At 46.1% G+C, this 17,227-nt stretch overlaps 1 protein-coding gene across 1 annotated transcript; it reads left to right on the forward strand.

Moving 5' to 3' along the window:
• Positions 1-8,070: 8,070 nt before the first annotated feature.
• LOC146041910 (uncharacterized) lies at positions 8,071-9,580 on the forward strand. The gene is made up of 3 exons (XM_083161768.1): positions 8,071-8,269; positions 8,312-8,387; positions 9,460-9,580. The coding sequence occupies exons 1-3, from the start codon at positions 8,126-8,128 to the stop codon at positions 9,567-9,569; spliced, it is 330 nt and encodes a 109-aa protein (XP_083017894.1). The 5' UTR covers positions 8,071-8,125; the 3' UTR covers positions 9,570-9,580.
• Positions 9,581-17,227: the final 7,647 nt, after the last annotated feature.

Below are 17,227 nucleotides of genomic sequence, written 5' to 3' on the forward strand. Positions count from 1 at the left end.
GGAAATTTACGAAGATGGGAGTTCAATTTCACATGGGATGTTGCTATGACCAATCACATATCTATTATCTTCTAGAAGGTGCTAAATAAATAAGAAGCAGGTTGCCCATAGCAACATCCCATTTTAGTAAATTTCCCTCTATGTTACTTAATCTCCCACTTTTTTCAGTTTATGTTTGTTCCTTTTTTGCACGCTGTCCCTACATACAACACTTGTCACACTTGTTTATTACTATTTGTTGAAAAGGGGGGTGCTGCAGATGTATGCTGTATGTGGATTGCTCCATTTTTATTCACTTGTCATACAGGAAGTGTTTGTTACACATGATGTTTTTGTTATACAGGAAGTAGTGCTGCAGCCATTGTGCGGCATGACTTGCAGATAGTAAAGAAACACTTCTGCAGCTCTCCAGAGTCCTTTGAGGATTTGCACACTTTACAGTTACAAATTACATTGACATCATCCATCGTTTGCTCCAACATTTCCTGTAGTTTTTTGGACAACGCACCTACTTGGTACTAATCAGTCAATCATAGCTCCAGTGTCATTTATTTGCATACTTGGTTGATTGGATTAGTTGGAAACCCTGCTGTAAACATAAGCGATTTGTAAGGAGGGCTGGCACAAGAAGAAGCATCCTTTCATCTCTGCAATAAGGCGTAGATGCTGAATACAGCACCTCTGTGGCTGGTCCTGACTTCCCCAGCAGTTACACCTGGTTTCCTATTCCCATCACTGGGGAAATTACTTGAAGCCACAGGAGATTGGCACAAATGGGTTATGGAACTTTTTTTTTTTTTTTTTTCATCATGGCAGAACTGCGATTAGAACACTGGACAGAACGGAATCTGTCAGCCAATCTCCGTCCTGTTTGCTTCTAATGACCTCATGTCCTACTTATTTGTATTTATTACTGGAGCTCTAGAGCTTGTATACACAGGGTGCGATGAAGCAGAGTCCGGAGAGACACTGGTTATTTGCTGAGGAACTGGTAATATCATGCACTCATATATATAAATAATATATGTATTTTATTATTTGTTTTTGTTTAAGGTGTTAGTTTTGTATATGTGTGCACAGAATTATGGGGTCGATACAAGTACCACAGTCGCCAAAGCGTTCCATCCGGCTGGGGTGCGGCATCAGGGGAATGCCCCGCGTTTTATGTGCGACCTCATAAAAACACTTCCCCTGGGAATGCAGGTGTGGTTTTCCCTGCTTGGGCGGGAGGCTGAGGTCACATGACTGAATCAGTCCCTTTTTAGATTGCTCCCACAAGTTTAATACACATTTTTGTAGCTCCTCGCTATGTGCGCTGTTTGTTTTCTTCTTGCGATGAAACAGAACCTTACGCCAGCTGGGTTGTGTGTGGGGCAGACCTGCCCTTGGATACACTGGTGCTGAACCCTAACATTTGTGGTGGATGGACACGGGTGTTGGATCTGGGGCACTGTAGGTGTTGTATAAAGGTCGACTGCCAGACCCAGCTTTTATATACACAAAACATCCTCCGGGACATGAGTGCTGATGGTTACATAACAGAACTAATATTTGTTATTATATTACGCTGTGTTATTCAATTCCCCTTTTTCTTATTACAAATCATTTTAAATAATGATATCGTTTACATAGGGGCTGATTCAGACCCAATCAGTTCAGGCCTGAATTTGGCTCTGGTTTAGATTGTGCGGGTCTGTGCATGCACATGGGCAAATTTGAACATGTGCAGACCCACTGTGTGAGGCGTTCGCACAGTCAGGGGGGGTGGAAGGGGGTGGACAGGGGTCTGAAGCAGGGGAATGCGTTTTATGGGCGTCCGCATGAAAACGCTGGACAGTCCCCTGGGAACGCAGGCAGGTTCATGCCTACTCAGAGCAGACGGCTGACTTCACATGATGTCACATGACGTCAGCTCCCGCCTACTTTTCGACCATCTGTCAGATATATAAGTCAGTCTAGAACGGGAAAACAAATGTGAATGTCGGCCGCATGCGAGGTGATGTGTTAAGGTGCCCGTATACTGCTGGGATGTCTCGCAGTAGTGTACGGACACCTGATACCCTGCGAGCCGCCTGGGACCTTCCCGGCGGCAGCGACACGTGCGATCCCTCACAATTTGTTGTGACGGATCGCATGCGTCCCTGCTCCCTGCCCGTCTCACCACCAGGAGGGAGGTCCCAGGACGGGGGGTTGGACGGCCAGCAGGTCCGACCACCTGCTCGGGTCCAATACACACGGGACCGCGCATCGGACCCATCGTCATGTCAGGGACAGCCGATTTGTTCCTATTTAATGGCCCGATTGATGGTGAGAGGCTTGTGAATGGACTTGCAGCTAGTCGCCGATCCATCTATTCAGCCGTGCTGAGCAATTTGCAAATTATCAGAACAGTGATAAGGTCTGAATAACCCCCAAAGGATATCACAAAGGAAGGACTTACAGGCAATCGAAAATGGGGTTTGAATCCGAATTCAGAACTCCACGGAAGAAATGACCCCTGGCTCTGTCCACTCTGATTCCCAAAAGCCAGGACTCTGTTCTACCCACATCCCCAAGTTCAGATGCGTTTGGTTTTCAACAAAACTGATCGGTTCATCTGTACCTAGGATGCGCCGCGGGTCCTACATCAGGCCCTTCCTGCTCAGTACACTACCGCGCCTTGCCACACGCTCTTCACTTATGGCGTCCATTGGAGGCGGATGCGGCCCACAAGCTTCAGACCCTGATTCAGCCACCAGGGTTGTATGCATATGCTGTTCCACTGTCGATCATCTGTACTAGCAGATTGCTACCCCACACAGTGAGTACAGACCCTGATGGATGCATCCTGCTCCAGGTGCACTACTACATCCAGCAATCCCAAACTGCTCCAGGCCGACATTGCAACATCACTGTGTAACTGTATGATTCCACTGTGTTAATAACCCCTGCATCGACTTCTGCTATACTGTACCACTTTTTCTCCAATACTCCCAGTCCCAGCTATCTGTATAAGGGCCAGATGTACCAAGCTTCAAAAAGTGATAAATTGGAGAGTGATAAACAGCCAGCCAATCAGCTTCTACCTGTCATGTTACAGGCTGGGTTTGAAAAATTGCAGGTAGGAGCTGATTGGCTGGCTGTTTATCACTCTCCACTTTTTCACTTTTTGAAGTTTGATACATCTGGTCCTGTCTTGCTGTTTGGCCTCAAATTCATTTCACATTCCACTGGTGCCTGTTGTTCTAATGGATGGGACAAATCAACATTTAGGAGGCTTGATAAATCTCCCAATTCCATCCAACGGGGGTATCCCCCTCTTAGGAATGGCCATTGGCCATCGATGATTCACATTCATCAATAGTTTATGATTGATGTTGAATGGTTTTGCCATCGATGGTTTCCCTGCATCCATAGCCCAGAATAAACATTTTTTCCCTCAAGTTTCCGGGACACAGAGCTTAGCTCTTCTCCCTGACACCTGTGAATCCCCACCCCAGGCTGTGATTAGCCAAGGGCTATTCATTGAAGTAACAGGGGTGACCATCGATGGTCTCCTATGTCATAGTTTAGTGACCATTGATGGCCACTTGCAGTTTCACCCTCAATGGCAACCATCGATAATGAGCACACCTATGGCCATCCCTACCCCTCTCACCTGCTGCTCTGCTGTTCTGCCTCTTTGCTGAGCATTAGGAAATTAGCTGCTGCACAGCAGATCACATGACCCAGCACGATGTGTCTGTTACATAGCACTGCTGCATCAGCATTTTTTCGTACAGCAGCTGCACCCAACTCATAATCACACTCTATATTGATAGATAGATATATATATATATATACATGAGAAGAATATCGGAGTGCGCTAATCGTACCACCCAACAGTACAATAAAATATTTTTAAAAAGCAATATAATACAAATCACTATCCTATGTCCATAAATATTTGGAATAAGATGCACAATTCGTTCATGGAAAAAACTGTTAATTAGAGAAGAAGATACCCAACGCGTTTCGTCACATTGACTGCATCAGGGGCATGAACAACAAGTACGGATCAGACTTTTAGGATCCAGACATCTAAGAATATTCTCTATGATACATAGGGCCTTATTCTGATCGGTGCGGACTTTTCCGAATTCTTTCGGATGGCGTTTTTTAGCCGTCTGCGCATGCGTGGAGAACGCTACGCGCATGTGCCACGCATGGTCTCCGTACTTGTTCTCACTAATACCGTACAGAAATGTGCACCGCAATCACTCGGCCAATATGGGTGTGTTATGGGCGTCATGCGGAATGACACAGGGGCGTAGTTTCAAAGTGGGCTAAACTGGGCGGAAACATGGGCGGACACGGGGGAGTACACACATTTTGGTAGGCGTGCATTCGGACAGCACGCCGAATGCACGCGAGCGAAAAGGGAAGAAATGTGCGGTGTACAAAAGGTTACTCTTTCTTTGCGGACACCACTCGGTCATGCGCTAGGCAATCGGAACGCCTAATCAGGACGAACGCACCTCAACCAATGTCACCTGAACCCAATACAATCACATACTTTACCCATTACTTGTTAATGACACGCTTCTCACTGCTACAATTGGAAGCATTGCAGCTTAAAGGGAACATTACATGCTGCACTTGTCACACACTTTTACACTGCAAATAATCAACACAACTTAATATTAATAATACTAATACACATGGCACTTGTGCATGTATCAATTAATACAGACATTTGGGGGGCCAACATAACATTTATTAAACAAACTTTGGTACAAATTTCAAAACCATATCAAAACAAATGGTACCATACCAGGACAAAAATGACATAATACATAATAAATAGCCACAGCAGAATCATTGGGAACACATCAGGTGGCTTCACAACAAAAGTACAGCACCAACACTTCAAGTACAGCACACAGTAATGGTAGCCGAAACAGGGCAACAGGTGAACCAAACATGACATTTGAACCGCGGGCAAAAGTGGTGACCCTGGGCACGGATTTGGACACAGGATGCTGACACACACAGCTCAATGGAAGATTTGGGAAGACATAACGGAGGAGATTAATGGGGACACAAGTTCATTTGCGAGCACGTTTGCCCCTGGCAGGCTCCTTGCCACGTGCAGCAGCTCTTCGACCTCGTCCACGGCCAGAGTCCGATGGTGGCTCATGTGGAGCACGTGCTGGTGAGGGGGTGGATCTTCTTCCCCCTCTGGCAGCAGGGAGTGATGAGGTTGGTAATGCACCCGAAGCGGGTGACATTAGGGCCCTATTGCTGTTAACTAGCTCCACCATAAGTTCATTATGGCGGAGGAGGAGGTCGTTTTGCCGCAGGGCTTGATCAGCCAGCACCTGCAGGCTACCAGCAATAGCTTGGTGGCTGCCAGCCATAGCTTGCTGGCTGGCACTCATAGCCTGCAGGCTCTCAGCAATACTCTGCTGGCTGCTGGTCAAACCCTGCAGCACCTCCTCGGCCCTACGCACCCGCTCGAATGCCGACTCTCCCTGCTGCACAATACTATCCAGCACACGGCCCCACATGGACAATTCAGCCGCAGACAATCCCGGCGGCTGCTGCACGGGCCTGCTACTGGGGCAAGGTGGCACAGACTCCACAACCTCCTCAAGAGAATCTTGACCAAGCGGTGGCGATGCTGTTGAACAAGAAAATTCCAATTACCACACATTCCATGCAAAATGTAAAACATCTACTTATGGCCTGGCAAATAATTACCTTCAAGAGTAGAAGCCATCACTTCCGCTGGGGACTCGCTGTCTATAGTGCTCACCCCCCGGACCTCCTCCACTGCTATACAGCACTGGGCCATCTCTTCCAGGGGGGTGAGCTCCAGCTTGGCAGGCATGGGGCCAGCCCCAGAGGTCTGGCTGTGTTGCCACCGCTCGGTCAATTTCTTCTTGAGGTTGCCTTTGAAGTCGTGCCACCTGCAATCAAAGTGTACATATTAATACATGTAACTCCTCCTGTTTGCTGTAGCACCCATTGCAATCTGAAACATAATACAACATGTGCCTACTGACACCAAACTTACATTATATTCTTTTTTCAAACCAACCCTTAGAAGATACAAAAACAGTCACCCTCCAATAACTATCAATTCAATGTCATGGCCAACATGTCTGTGCGTCCAAGCAACGTGAACACCCATTGCCCAACTCCATCTAATATTGAATGTAAACATTACTGGACTTGTACTACTCAAATGTTACACACATGTACTTGCCTCTTCTTAACGTGCTCCGTCTGACGAACTTGTGGAGCCACTGCATTAATCTCCGCCGTTATCTCCTCCCAGATCTTCCATCTCCTTGTGTGTGTCAACTTCACCGCTGGACACTCAATTAAATCACGTGCCCGGGTCACCAGGATGTCAAGCTCCCGCGGTTCATATGCCATGTTTCGTGTTGTTGGTTCCCGTGTTGCCCCACTGCGGCCACGGGCACGGGCACTGCCACGGCCACGGCCACCGGTTGCTGTACCTGAAGTGCTGGGCTGGCTACTCTGTTGGGAAGCCACCTGCTGTGTTCCCAATGATTCTGCTGAAGCTGAGGATGGCCCAGCAGCTGATTGGCCTGATGTTGATGGGCCATCTGGGTCCTCTGGGTTGAGGGGGACATAGGTGGTGTTAGCCTCCATGCGTGCCAAGAGATTCTGCACCACCTGGTCTTCTTCTGAGTCTGAGCCTGGCATGTTTGCAACAACTGTTTGCCTTTCTAGGACAACTTTAAATACTATTTCTGTAATTGGCGTTAATCAGCTGCAACCTGCGTTCCGTACGGCCGCGTCCCGTACGCCAGCGTCAACCGTGCGGCGCATACGGCCCACCCATTGGTGTTGACAAATAATTCACAAAAACATGGAAAACTCAGGAAGTCTGATTTATTTGCTAAATGCAGATTCCAACACCAATGACCAAATACAACTGTGGTCAGACATGCAATGTATATTTGCATGTACTTCTGTACTGTGCACTTGTTTGCTATGTAGTACAACTGGCACTACTCATTCCATATGTCAATCCAGTCCCCCACTTAGCCACAAGTAATCAGTGCTAGCATCCAAATCACATGTGAAAGCACTCCACATTCAGGTTAGATGCTAGCTACTTTTCATTCCACCTCTGTAGTAGGGGCCAGTAGAAGGTAAGTGTACACATGGCAGCATGTGGAGTTAGGTGTAAGTGTCTAGAGATGCACACTATTTCACCTGTTGCTTATACCCATGTTTGGTGAATGTTATAGATTAGATATAATATGTTACCATCATATTTTACACTGTTTAGGATGGGTGTGCGATGCAATGGGTTAGCCGTCTGTTCGGGCGCATACACGCTGTTAGTGTAAAAATGAACAATAAAGTTAATACCAAATATCACTCTGATCAACCAATGACAGCACATGATTGTTTGATTTGTGCCACTCCTAAAATGGCGGCTTATGGCAGAGCAGCACCCTTTTCTGCAGCCGAGCTGAGGGCACTGGTCTCCGTTATGGAGACCAGGCTGGGGCGTGCTGGCCCGTTCATTACAAATAGGCAGAAATGTTCTGCCTATGCGGTGGCCCGCCGGCGGATATACGCCTGCACCCATGTGCGGCGGACCATCGCTCAGCTTGAGCGGCGGTGGTCCGACCTCCGGCGCAGGGAGCCAGAGAGGCTTCAAAGCATAAGGGCCAGCATTGCTAGATGTGAGTATTTCAACAGTAAATGTGGATTTGTACATGATTGCTTACCTGACATTATTTAATCCACTAAGGTCAGCAGCCTGATCATGAGTTAAACATGGCATACACTATATGTGTGCTACTTCCTGTTTGACACCCTGTAATGGTCATACAATATGTTATTGGGGAGGATTAATGCTTGTGATGCTTACAATGGCCCAAATGTCACAGCATACCTGCCATGTTACAGGCTGTGTTTTGTAAAGGCCACTGAGGAGCTGTTTGCATGTACAAGTATCAGTACCTCTAACCTTTGCATTTATAGGTTGATAAGGCTTAATACAAATTACCACTAATTGGCACTTTTTAGATTTTTCCCAAACACAGCACGTGCATGAGCAAGGCAGGCCCGGGAGGAGGCAGAGGCAGGCCAGGCACAGGAGGAGGCGGAGCCAGCGATGGCCGAGGAGGAAGAGATTGAGGAAGGGGTGGCCGAGGAAAGTGAAGGAGTGGAGGAGGCTGAGTGGCCAGTGGAGGCAGAGGTGGCAGCCGAGGAGGAGGTCGTGGTGGCCGAGGAGGAGGTCGTGGTGGCCGAGGAGGAGGTCGTGGTGGCCGAGGAGGAGGTCGTGGCGGCCGAGGAGGAGGTCGTGGCGGCCGAGGAGGCCCAGGAAGAGGGGGAGGATGAGGAGGCCTGTCTGGTGGAGCAGGCGGCCGAAAGTGGTATGTATACATAAAGATTCGATCTTCCTTTTGTCATCCACTATTTGATATGTAGCACTGTTGATTCAAATGTGTTTGAAAATACTATAAAGGCAAACAACAAATTGGGTAGCAACAGACACACTTTGGGGTTAGATAGGGTGGCCAAACCATCCCTTTCATCCTGGACACATATTAATGACACAGGTTGTGCGGATGGCTTTCAGGTCGAATTGAAGTGCCACTGAACCTGTGTAGTTAATCTGTATCCAGGAAGAAATTGATGACTTGCTCATGTAAGGGTTACATGTCCCTGCTGGTTGCATACAATCTGTAGGCTCATATAGGTGAGTAGAGTTTACTAGTGAATGATCTTTGTAAACTAGATTCCGTATGGCATCAATGGAGTATGGCCAGGCGTGGCTTAGACTGGAGTAACAAGTGGTGAGTGCCCCTGGGCCCTCCTCTAGCTAACCACCCCCTGCGGTCTGCATGTATGTTTTTGACCATAATTGTGTGTGTATTTGGTGTTAGTAATGCTTTTGAGCATGGGAGTGGGTTAGTGCTGCAGCTTCCCCTAACTGGCATTCTGACAATGATTTCTGGAGCAAACCATCAGCAGCCAAGCCATGCTTGATTGCACAAATGTACTGAGCATTCCTGAGAGTTGTGTAACTCCCCTGCCAGGCTCCATCATATAACAGACACTGAACTTTGTTTGCCGATTTGTGATTGGTGCAGCACGTGGCATGCTTCTCAGAGCTTAGTCATGGGTGGGTTTGGATTGAGAAGGAGCAGTATGACTGTGAGGTGTTCTACAGAGTAAAGGGTAGAGGGCCAAAATCAGGCTTTCCATGTAGTATGTATGCATGTATGTATAGGTGTATGTCTCATATATATAGGTAGATATGTGTGTATATATATAATATAGTTATATATAGAGATATATATATATATATATCTATATATATATATATATATATATATATATATATATACACACACACCTCTCAGAATGCATGTTTTAAATGTAGGTTTGACTATGTATGCAGGAATATCATTAGTAATTTTTCATTTTGAATTTCCTCCACAGATGAGCCTGCCCAAGCAGAGGAGGGTCGCCGTGGGGCCCTCGTAAGACTGCGAGGCCTGATGCGCCTCATGCTCGAGGAAATGGACCGCCTAATAGATGCGGAGGATTAAATTATTTTTTGGTTGGCATTTGTTTAATAATAAATCGTTATTTAAAGTTCAAAGTTGTCAGTGTTTTTTTCTAACATGCTAAAGTATATGTGTAAGTTGTTTAAAATGTTTAAAATAAGCAAAATGTACATAGTGTATATAGATGTATGTTAGGGTCACATGCTGTAAGGGTTAATGTGTGTCATGAATGTAGTAGGAATGTGGGTCAGAATAGATGAGCATTTAATTGATTGAAATTGCTAACAATCCCTTTTTCAGGAGGTTGCCTAATAGCCTAAGTGGGTCATGTGATCGCTGTGTGTACTCAGTACAAAAGTGTTGGATTGTGCGTAAATACTCCGCATCGGGGCGTACGGACAGCTTTCCGTACGTTCTCACGCGGTAAGACCGTGCTTGTGCGGGAAGACCGTGCAAGAATCTGTATGTTTCCCCCGCACACGCACGGTTTGTATGTCGTCCGTACACACGCCCTGTTCTTAAAGAGTGACTCCGTCCGAATGCGGAGGACACGTGGGCGTTTCTACGGACGATGCCCGCACGCCGCCGCACAGCGATGCGTGCGGCCCGCACCGTAAGAATTCGGGAATATCCGCACCGATCAGAATAAGGCCCATAGTGACAGATAAAATCAATTTGAATCGACAAAAAAAGAGATCGGACCAAATAAGGGATAAATATCACTAGGATTCCCTTCTTAATATTTAGGATGTCAGTCACTAAAGCAAGGGACCACAGTCATATTCAAGTCAGCCTTTTCTTCAACAGATGGAGAGAGAAGGCTGAAGAGAAGGCTGGCTTGAATTGGACTGTGGTCCTTTGTGCAGTCCAATTCAACTGACATCCTAAATATTAAGGGAATCCTAGTGATATTTGTCCCTTATTTGGTCTGATCTCTTTTTTTGTCGATTCAAATTGATTTTAGCTGTCACTATGTATCATAGAGAATATTCTTAGATGTCTGGATCCTAAAAATCTGATCCGTACTTGTTGTTCATGCCCCTGATGAAGTCAATGTGACGAAATGCGTTGGGTATCTTCTTTTCTAATGAACATGCTTTTTCCATGAACGAATTGTGCATCTTATTCCGAATATTTATGGACATCGGATATATTATATTGCTTTTTAAACATATTTTATTGTACTGTTGGGTGGTATGATTAGCGCACTCTGATATTCTTCTATCCTAATTTTCTGTTCCTCACTAACAGGAGGGACATTAACATTTTTATTAACGATATTGGGATGGGGTTACTCAACAATGTATCCATCTTTGCGGACGATACAAAACTGAGCAGCGTTATTAAATCATCAGAAGATGTCACCATGCTTCAAAATGATCTTGATAATCTAGAGGAGTGGGCAAAAAAGTGGAAGATGAGATTCAATGTGAACAAATGCAAGGTCATGCACCTTGGGAGACATAACCAGTGTGCTAGTTATAACCTAAGCGGGGATGAATTGGGTAAATCAGTACTCGAAAAGGATATAGGAGTCCAAATAGACAACAAACTGGGGTGTAGTGCTCAATGTAATATAGCAACAAAAAAGGCCAACAAAATTCTAGCATGTATTAAAAGGGGCACGGAAACTAGGGACTCAAAAGTAATTATGCCTCTGTACAAATCATTGGTTAGACCGCACCTCGAATATGCAGTGCAGTTCTGGGCCCCGCACTATAAAAAGGACATCGTAGAATTAGAAAAAATCCAAAGAAGAGCAACAACGCTTATTAGGGGAATGGAGAATTTAAGCTATGAGGAAAGATTAAACAATTTGGGACTATTTACACTAGAGAAAAGATGTTTAAGGGGGGATATGCTCAACATGTATAAATATATTAGGGGCCAATATAAGGAACTGTCAACCACACTTTTTTCTACTAGAAAGGAATCTAGGACGAGAGGGCACGAGTTTAGATTAGAAGAAACACTTTTATTGGCAAGCTGCTCAATCAGAGGTAATGTCATTCAGGTGCCAACAGGGAGGGGTAAATCTGGTTAGGAAAAAAAACAGTTTGTATCCCAATTGCACACTGAATGAGAAATATACATATAATAATCAGATAATACAGAGATCTTGGTTGCATATATCTGCAGATATAGGGCTAAGCCCCCAGGCCGTACGTCAAGGCATCTCTGTCACTGGGGGTCCCTAACACTGGGTATGGGTCTGGGGTGTGGGCCCCCAACATGCCGGCACAGGCTGACTACTCCAGGGCAGCACACAAATGAAAATGAGTAGGGGTTAATAAGAAGCACATAAGTGCTATGTAAGGAAGTGAAGGTGTGGTTAAAATAATACATACAATGTGATAGGGAAAAACATAAATTTTAATAAAGTGTTAGGGTGTGCTAACCTGGAGCAGACCAGCCATACCAACAAAGAGGGAATCACACTCCCAAACCCATCCCATGCACAATAGCAAATTTTTGGGCCTAATAGCCCAGTGTAAGGCCACATGATAATGGCTTACAACATCTGAGAGCCAGCTTACCTGGAGATACCCATGGCTTCTCCAATGGCACTCAGGTGTCAGCAATCCCTCCTAAGGCTGACCCATCTATGCCTCTCTCAACTGCACAGCACTTTTGTTGGTAAGCTGCTCAATCAGAGGTAATGTCATTCAGGTGCCAACAGGGAGGGGTAAATCTGGTTAGGAAAAAAAAACAGTTTGTATCCCTATTGCACACTGAATGAGAAATATACATATAATAATCAGATAATACAGAGATCTTGGTTGCATATATCTGCAGATATAGGGCTAAGCCCCCAGGCCGTACGTCAAGGCATCTCTGTCACTGGGGGTCCCTAACACTGGGTATGGGTCTGGGGTGTGGGCCCCCAACATGCCGGCACAGGCTGACTACTCCAGGGCAGCACACAAATGAAAATTAGTAGGGGTTAATAATAAGCACATAAGTGCTATGTAAGGAAGTGAAGGTGTGGTTAAAATAATACATACAATGTGATAGGGAAAAACATAAATGCTAATAAAGTGTTAAGGTGTGCTAACCTGGAGCAGACCAGCCATACCAACAAAGAGGGAATCACACTCCCAAACCCATCCCATGCACAATAACAAATTTTTGGGCCTAATAGCCCAGTGTAAGGCCACATGATAATGGCTTACAACATCTGAGAGCCAGCTTACCTGGAGATACCCCTGGCTTCTCCAATGGCACTCAGGTGTCAGCAATCCCTCCTAATGCTGACCCATCTATGCCTCTCTCAACTGCTAGATTAGAAGAAAAAAGATTTTGTTCATCTAGAAGAAAAAAATTCTTTACAGTCAGAACAGTCAAAATTTGGAACTCTCTTCCTGGAGAAGTGGTAAATACGTTTAAAATAAGGTTGGATAAACATTCATTGGTTAAAAACATCCATGGGTACGAATAAGTGACATAATCTGTCTTTAAAATATCAGAACATACTATACAACAAGGTATAAGCTACTATAAACATAGGTTGAACTAGATGGACGCAAGTCTTTGTTCAGCCTCACCTACTATGTAACTATGTATATTGGAGGTGTCGCTCATGTTCTATTAGCGCAATTACTGAGACTTTCCCTGTGTTTATATATTGATACATGTTTTATTCCAAAGTTCTCTGAAAAACAAAAATAGTTCTAAGAAAAACAAAAATAGTTCTAAATGTGCTGCAAATCCAGCAACGTTCATGGTGAATCAGACGACAGATGATTTGTTGTACAGATTGTTTTGCTGTATTTGATAAATTGATGTGACTGACAAAGCTAAAAATGGCCCCGATTTTACTTATCTGGTCTGGGGAGATTTGATAAATTGTCACTAATTCTTTTGTACTTTATCAACCCTTGTGACAGAAATGAAATAATACCGTCATTCACTCATGTTCATCACCAAATAAGACCATGTTGTACAAGACAGTAGTACTGAGTATTCAACTCCTGCTACCGCCAATATACAGTATTGTCTGGTATAGCAGATAGAGTGGCTGTATGGAAGCTTAAAACACCAGACCCGGTAGGCATTTGCTGTGTAGCACACTAAGGGCAGTATTCAATGAGAAAAATTCTCCGTGCATGGCGAGAGATTTTTTCTCTCGCCATGCACTCGCCCTGTTCCGGAGGGCTCGCTGCCACTCCTGCTCCCACTATTCAATGTGGTTAAGACTCGCCACCACTCGCGGCGAGTCTTAACACCTGCAGTGGACGAGCGTCCGCAGCAGGGAGCTGGCAGGGAGCCGGGGGACGGTGGCAGCCAGGGAGATTAAAGTCTCCCTGGCTGCCCCAGAACATATGTGGAGGGGAGGTGGGCTCCCCGGGACCCAGGCAGCACAAGCTGCCCCACCCCCTATAGCCAGCGGGGGACACAGTATTCACTGCACCCGATCGTGCATATGTAATAATCGGGTGAGAGCTCCGGCCCCCTGCTGGCTGCTCTGTGTAAAAAAAAAATTTTTTTTTTTAAATTAAATATATATTCATGTGCTATAAGCACATGAATAAAAATAACATGCCCCTTCACAGAAAAAAAATCCTGATTTTTTTACACCAAAACTAAAAAAAAAAACTTTTAGTTTAAAAGTTCACATTCCAGTTCTCCATGAAAAGATGGAGAATTGCTACACGGAGAGACACGGCGAAAATCACTTAAAAAGACGACGAAAATATCACATTGAATAGGGTGGTTCACTTTTGGAGAGCAAAATGCTCCTTCCAACGCAAAAATAGCACAAACTCGCCATAAAACACAGCGAATTTTTCTCATTGAATACTGCCCTAAATGTATTTGTGGAGTTTACTACAGGCCCAATGTTACATGGTTGCAGCAGGATACTCAGGTTTGACTTCTTGCTCTGATACCAATCTTCAGCAGTGTCCTGGTTAGTCTCCTCCTCCTCCACACTACAGAAGAGAGGCAAGATTCCCACCCAAGATCCTGAAAATACAGACTGGTAGAAGGAAGCAGGTTTACTCTTTATGTGTATTAAGGGCCTAATTCAGGTTGGCTGGCTAAGCAGAGGTCATTTGTTGCTTAGCGAGCACCTTGACGCCGCCCCACAGAAGGACCACGTTCGCAGATGGGTTTAATCTGGCTGCTGCAGCAGCTTCTGCCCTGCTGTGGTTGGGAAGGGAAGGTGGATAGTTGGATACTTGCTCTGGCTGCTGCAGCAGGTTCTGCCCTGCTGTGGTTGGGAAGGGAAGGTGGATAGTTGGATACTTGCTCTGGCTGCTGCAGCAGCTTCTGCCCTGCTGTGGTTGGGAAGGGAAGGTGGATAGTTGGATACTTGCTCTGGCTGCTGCAGCAGCTTCTGCCCTGCTGTGGTTGGGAAGGGAAGGTGGATAGTTGGATACTTGCTCTGGCTGCTGCAGCAGCTTCTGCCATGCTGTGGTTGGGAAGGGTAGGTGGATAGTTAGAGACTTGCTCTGGCTGCTGCAGCAGCTCCTGTCCTGCTGTGGTTGGGAAGGGAAGGTGGATAGTTGAAGAATTGCTCTGGCTGCTGCAGCAGCTTCTGCCCTGCTGTGGTAGGGAAGGTGGATAGTTGGATACTTGCTCTGGCTGCTGCAGCAGCTTCTGCCCTGCTGTGGTTGGGAAGGTGGATAGTTGGAGACCTGCTCTGGCTGCTGCAGCAGCTTCTGCCCTGCTGTGGTTGGGAAGGGAAGGTGGATAGTTGGAGACCTGCTCTGGCTGCTGCAGCAGCTTCTGCCCTGCTGTGGTTGGGAAGGTGGATAGTTGGATACCTGCTCTGGATGCTGCAGCAGCTTCTGCCCTGCTGTGGTTGGGAAGGTGGATAGTTGGAGACCTGCTCTGGATGCTGCAGCAGCTTCTGCCCTGCTGTGGTTGGGAAGGTGGATAGTTGGAGACCTGCTCTGGCTGCTGCAGCAGATTCTGCCCTGCTGTGGTTGGGAAGGGAAGGTGGATAGTTGGAGACCTGCTCTGGCTGCTGCAGCAGCTTCTGCCCTGCTGTGGTTGGGAAGGGAAGTTGAATAGTTGGAGACCTGCTCTCTACTGCAGCAGCTTCTGCCCTGTTGTGGTTGGCAAGGGAAGGTGGATAATTAGATACCTGCTCTGGCTGCTGCATTCGCTCCTGCCCTGCTGTGGTTAGGAAGGTAAGTTGAATAGTTGGAGACCTGCTCTGGCTGCTGCAGCAGCTTCTGCCCTGTTGTGGTTGGCAAGGGTATGTGGATAGTTGGAGACCCGGACTCATGTTTTTGTTTGCCTTGTTCCTGTATCTTGTACTGCATGTCCCACATAGTCCTGTTCCCCTATTTTGGATCTGGAATCAGAATTAGAATTCATTCCTTATGTCTTCTGCCTTCCACATTCCTGTCTCCTTGCATCATCTGTTTTCCCATCTGCATTCCTGTCCCTCTGCTTTCATTCCCCCTTGTGTCTTATCAGCCCCCTATTTGCATCCTGCCCCTTGTGTCTGCCCCCTCTGCAGGTCTTGTCTGCCTCCTGCCCTTTGGAATTTATCTGTCCCTCTCTTTACATTCCTGCCCTTATGTATCTAGTCTGCCTCCTATTTGCTTTTCTGCCCCATTGCCTGCTTCCCCTCTACATTCCCTCCTCCTTGTCTTATCTGCCCTATCTTTGCATCATGCCTGCTTACCCTCTTCTGCCCCCCCCCCCCTCATGTCCGGTCCTTTGTATCAGGTCTGCCTCCCTTTGCTTTCCTGCCTCCTTATGTCTTGTCTGCCCTCTGCCCTTTGGGATTTGTCTGTCCCTGTCTTTACATTCCTGCACTCATGTATATAGTCTGCCTCCCCTTTGCTTTCCTGCCCCCTTGTGTCTTGTCTGCCCCATCTGCTTTCCTTCCTCCTTGCATCTTATCTGCCCCGTCTTTGCATCATGCCCCTTGCATCTTGCCTTCCCCTCTTCTCCCTTTCCCCTTGTAACTGCCCCTCTGCATTTCCAGTCCTTTGTGTCAAGTCTGCCTCACTTTTCTTTCCTGCCGCCTTATGTCTTGTCTGCCACCTGCCCTTTCGGATCTGTCTGCCCCTGTCTTTACATTCCTGCCATCCTGTATGCCCCCCTCCCTCAACTGTCCTTGTATCCCATGGATGGCCTCCTGCGGAACTCTATTATCTTGTCCCTTACCAATTCTTTGTGTCTTGCCCATCTTCCACATACCTGACCTCAGTCTGTATAGCATATGGGGGTCACAATATGCTATACAGACTGCCCCCTTTTGCCCCCGTTGTGAAGTCTACCCGACCATTATTGTAGACCCCTTTCTTAAAGTCACATATTTATAAATACAAATATTCTTTAAATAAAATGCAATTTTCACAACTTCATTGGAAACACCAAATATAATTAACAGACAATTCATCTTCTAAATGTATTGACAGATGACCCAAACAGAACCTGACATCTCATCCATCCTGCGCACTAAAAAATCCACTTTTCAAAGCCTGGTCTTCTACGTCAAACCAGGTAGGAGCCCATAAATCACCTGTCTCATTGCCCTGGTCATCTCCAACAAGACTTGACCCTTTCTTAACTCATGATTTATAAGAGAAAGTTACTTTTTTTTTTTCATTGAAGGCAGATTGGCTATGGCACATTTGCTGTAACAGTTTGTAGCAAGGGCCTACGAGACAGTAAATTTGTTGTTGATGAACCTTGAAGAATGACATCAATGCAAAGTGCCTTGCATTTAGAATTCA

The sequence above is a fragment of the Crinia signifera genome, chromosome 19 (genome assembly GCF_055691185.1).
Source record: "Crinia signifera chromosome 19, ASM5569118v1, whole genome shotgun sequence".
Taxonomy (NCBI): domain Eukaryota; kingdom Metazoa; phylum Chordata; class Amphibia; order Anura; family Myobatrachidae; genus Crinia; species Crinia signifera.